This window comes from Poromitra crassiceps (assembly GCF_964638095.1).
Source record: "Poromitra crassiceps genome assembly, chromosome: 20".
Lineage (NCBI taxonomy): Eukaryota > Metazoa > Chordata > Actinopteri > Beryciformes > Melamphaidae > Poromitra > Poromitra crassiceps.
In genome coordinates, this window is record NC_139637.1 from 9,657,574 (window position 1) to 9,662,573 (window position 5,000).

A 5,000-nucleotide genomic window follows, 5' to 3' on the forward strand; every position below is an offset into this window, starting at 1 on the left:
GCTGCAGCTCTGCACACACACACACACACACACACGAACACACACGCACGCACGCACACACACACACACACACACACACACACACACACGCACACACAGAGTCACCAATGCAAGCGTTGTAGGGTTGTCAGGTTAACCACAGAGAATAGTTTGGAGCGGTTACGTTTGTCGGCCTATAAATTAGGCTACTTTGCACACAGTCCTTTCTACCCCATGTTTCTCCCCCAGTCAGTCAGCCCCTCCCATCCCTGCTGCTGCGCGCTGTTGTGAGCCTCACATAACATTAAACACTGAGGACAGATCTCCTGTCTGTCAGTCTCACATAACATTAAACACTGAGGACAGATCTCCTGTCTGTCAGCCTCACATAACATTAAACACTGGAGACAGATCTCCTGTCTGTCAGCCTCACATAACATTAAACACTGAGGACAGATCTGTCTGTCAGCCTCACATAACATTAAACACTGGAGACAGATCTCCTGTCTGTCAGCCTCACATAACATTAAACACTGGAGACAGATCTCCTGTCTGTCAGCCTCACATAACATTAAACACTGAGGACAGATCTCCTGTCTGTCAGTCTCACATAACATTAAACACTGAGGACAGATCTCCTGTCTGTCAGCCTCACATAACATTAAACACTGGAGACAGATCTCCTGTCTGTCAGCCTCACATAACATTAAACACTGAGGACAGATCTCCTGTCTGTCAGTCTCACATAACATTAAACACTGAGGACAGATCTGTCTGTCAGTCTCACATAACATTAAACACTGAGGACAGATCTCCTGTCTGTCAGTCTCACATAACATTAAACACTGGAGACAGATCTCCTGTCTGTCAGTCTCACATAACATTAAACACTGAGGACAGATCTGTCTGTCAGTCTCACATAACATTAAACACTGAGGACAGATCTGTCTGTCAGTCTCACATAACATTAAACACTGAGGACAGATCTCCTGTCTGTCAGCCTCACATAACATTAAACACTGAGGACAGATCTCCTGTCTGTCAGTCTCACATAACATTAAACACTGGAGACAGATCTCCTGTCTGTCAGTCTCACATAACATTAAACACTGGAGACAGATCTCCTGTCTGTCAGCCTCACATAACATTAAACACTGAGGACAGATCTCCTGTCTGTCAGTCTCACATAACATTAAACACTGGAGACAGATCTCCTGTCTGTCAGCCTCACATAACATTAAACACTGAGGACAGATCTCCTGTCTGTCAGCCTCACATAACATTAAACACTGGAGACAGATCTCCTGTCTGTCAGCCTCACATAACATTAAACACTGAGGACAGATCTGTCTGTCAGCCTCACATAACGTTAAACACTGGAGACAGATCTCCTGTCTGTCAGCCTCACATAACATTAAACACTGAGGACAGATCTCCTGTCTGTCAGCCTCACATAACATTAAACACTGGGGACAGATCTCCTGTCTGTCAGCCTCACATAACATTAAACACTGGGGACAGATCTCCTGTCTGTCAGCCTCACATAACATTAAACACTGAGGACAGATCTCCTGTCTGTCAGCCTCACATAACATTAAACACTGAGGACAGATCTCCTGTCTGTCAGCCTCACATAACATTAAACACTGAGGACAGATCTCCTGTCTGTCAACCTCACATAACATTAAACACTGGGGACAGATCTCCTGTCTGTCAGCCTCACATAACATTAAACACTGGAGACAGATCTCCTGTCTGTCAGCCTCACATAACATTAAACACTGAGGACAGATCTCCTGTCTGTCAGCCTCACATAACATTAAACACTGAGGACAGATCTCCTGTCTGTCAGCCTCACATAACATTAAACACTGGGGACAGATCTCCTGTCTGTCAACCTCACATAACATTAAACACTGAGGACAGATCTCCTGTCTGTCAACCTCACATAACATTAAACACTGGATACAGATCTCCTGTCTGTCAGCCTCACATAACATTAAACACTGGATACAGATCTCCTGTCTGTCAACCTCACATAACATTAAACACTGGATACAGATCTCCTGTCTGTCAGCCTCACATAAAGGAGAACTAACCTCCAAAACACTTTTTTTCAGCTTTTAACCAATATATATGACTTTGGGGGTGATGTGTGAAGAATTCTGGTCAGAATTTCCACATTTGACACCAAACTGTTGCCATTTTACCATTTGTATCATTTTTCAGCAGCATAACTGGCATAAGCGCCCTCTACGGGTCGAACACTGCTTTTTTTTTTTCTCTCAAATGAATGGGAGATTTGGTACAACCTGACGTCAGGTTGTCCCCAAAGACTATGGGATTTCAAGATAATTACTCCCCTACCCCCTCTGTACCCTTTCGGCTCCTCAGAACTCCAAGCCTATTCTTATTGAAGTTTGCTCTTAAAATACTGAACCAAACGTTGTCAAAGTTGGCACATGTCTTAATTATAGTTAGTTTCCCGCTGAATGTGTCACTACTTTATTAATATCTTACCTGAATAAGCTCGAATGATGATGTTTATATTATCAGTCCGAGTTGGAAGCACTGTCTCAAGCCCAGGCAGGTGGGAGCGGGCAGGAGAGAGTCGTACTGTAACCTCATGGACGAGCCTCAAGCTCCGGGGGCGTGCGGCCGCGCGCAGCAGCAGCTGGGCTCTCTGTGCTCTGAGAGCAGAGAGCAGTCTGATATTTCCGCAAACAAATAGCGTCGCAGTTTAGCGCACATGTAAAATATAACGCTATACTACGACGTGACAACGTGACAAAGCTGGTCTAAACACATCGGCTGCTGTAATATCGTCACTGTGTACAAGCAACGGGGGGGGGGGGGGGGGTTGACTCGCTGTGTGTGTGTTTTGCTGTCTGGAGCACTTTCTCCAGTGCTCTCTCATTGGAAGCACTTTCTCTCGGCCAGTCAAACGGGAGAGTCTGCTCTGCTCGCTCATGCACCCGCGGGGCGCGCGCACACTGCACACAGCAGCAGTGGCGGGGGCTTTCAGTCAGCAGAGCAGAGCAACTGGCTCTGTCTGTGTGTGTGTGCTCCGAGGAGGAGAAGAGCTCTGTCCTGCTCTGCGCCCTATGAGGAAAAATCATAGGTGCTGTAAATTTCATCAAGAATCACGAAAACCCCCAAAACGCAAATTAAAAACGGATTTCATTGCGCGGTTTATCTCTAGTTAGACGAGGGAATTACGTGGAGAAATCTCGCATTGTGTTACCCCAGAGCGAGAGGTTTGTCCTATTGTGGGTGTGCTGCTGTTAACGAGCCCATGTCACTTTGCTCCCGTAACGTAGTTTGAGTAGTTTCCATAGAGTTAAATGCAGAAAAATAATTAAATTTCTAGTTCGCCACTGAATTACCAAATTGATATAACTTTCAACCATTTTGAGCAAAGCTCTTTCCATACAGGCCACCAGCGTTGGCTAATTGTTGATATTTATACAGATATGGCCCCTCTCAAATAAATTATTTTTGAGGCAATAGGCAAACTGTAATGGCGTCGATTTCCGAAAAAAAATCTGGACTTCAACACAGCCAAAGAGTCCAGTATAGACAAGAGCATATGTCATTTCTTGGTTTTTTCCATAGGTATTTTCAAATCACTGTTCTAATACATATCTAGGGGGTTAGTCCCCCTTTAAACACTGGGGACAGACAGACTCTCCTCCTGGAGAAAAGAAACTAACGTCATTAGCCACAAATCTGGGGATTTCTTCTGGCCATGGGATTAACATGACCAGTAAGCCAGGCAATGACGATAGCTGAGTAGCATCAGCATGTGCTTTTATCACAGCTAAGTCATCAATGCTAACTATTACCATCAATGTTAGCGGAGGTTTAGCTAACCTATTAGCATCAATGCTAGCGGAGATTTAGCTCTGTTAAAACCACATTTCCAGAAATGGCAGTGGCAAGAGAATACACACAGGCTTAGATAAAGGTCTTACCTACATGTGTATGAGGGGGGATTGTGTTCACAACATGTACAACTATCGTTACCTGCTGGTCTGTCTTAACCATAGATATGATGCACTCAGACAGCCAGGATAGAGGGAGCGCTTGTAATATACACCAGCGCAGCTGAGCCTGTCACGAGCGGGTGGAGTTGAAGGTGTTACCGGTGGGCATGTTATGTAGTCGGTGTATGCCTCACCACCGTGTAACACCGGTAACATCTAATATCGCGGCAAGCCTAGTCATGAGGCTTTTGACCAGTTGCTGCTCTGGGTGGTTTGGTTTCTGAGCTACAGCTAATCAAATGCAAGATTTTTCTAAATCCCATTCAAGTCAATGGGGGGAAAAATGGCGCTTAATCACGAATACCACCCAGACCACTTGATGAAGCCCTTGGCAAAATCATAACAAGTCCTTCATCAATGAGCTGCACGTTTGGAGGTAGGGCATGTCTGGGATCATATCTATGTTCCCCGGGTTCTATGTTCCCCGGGTTCTATATTCCCCGTTTTTCACTAACCCTAAACCTAACCTCCCCCAGACCCTAACCCAAAACCTAACCTCTCCCACCCCCCACGCCTAAACCTAACCTCCCCCAGACCCTAACCCAAAACCTAACCTCTCCCAGGGAACATAGCGGGGGTTCTATGTTCCCCGGTCCCACAAAAACGGGGAACATAGGACCCGGGGGAACATAGGACCCGGGGAACATAGGGATGACCCTGCATGTCTATGTGCTGTGAAAAATGTGGCAGTTATTACGTCCCAAAATTTTGGCAGATCGATAAAAGGAGTTTATAGATTGTGCGTTGCTTTCAGCGAGCACAATAATTAATGCGAGTACGGTCGGCCGGCCAACCGCTGAACAGGTCACTCCTATAAACGATCTCTGCACTCCATCTAAAAGCAATGAATCTCTATTGGTTTCAATGGAAACATTGAGTGTCCTTTGCTGTGTCAGAAGCCTTTCCAAACTGGCAAGAACAGATTCTGCTGGAAACCTGTGCCCAGGACAGATCAACTTGTGTTTGTAAACTTAA

At 45.6% G+C, this 5,000-nt stretch overlaps 1 protein-coding gene across 1 annotated transcript in view; it reads right to left on the bottom strand.

Annotated features, from left to right (window-relative positions):
* Positions 1–5,000, bottom strand: part of sema3b (sema domain, immunoglobulin domain (Ig), short basic domain, secreted, (semaphorin) 3B) — a gene marked incomplete at its 3' end in the record, with an annotated part of 101,655 nt that overhangs the window by 32,800 nt on the left and 63,855 nt on the right. Inside the window, exon 3 of the mRNA XM_083656399.1 lies at positions 1–9. This exon is cut by the window's left edge and continues 149 nt beyond it. Within this exon, the coding sequence (XP_083512525.1) occupies positions 1–9 (9 nt within the window). The remainder of the gene's footprint in view (positions 10–5,000) is intronic.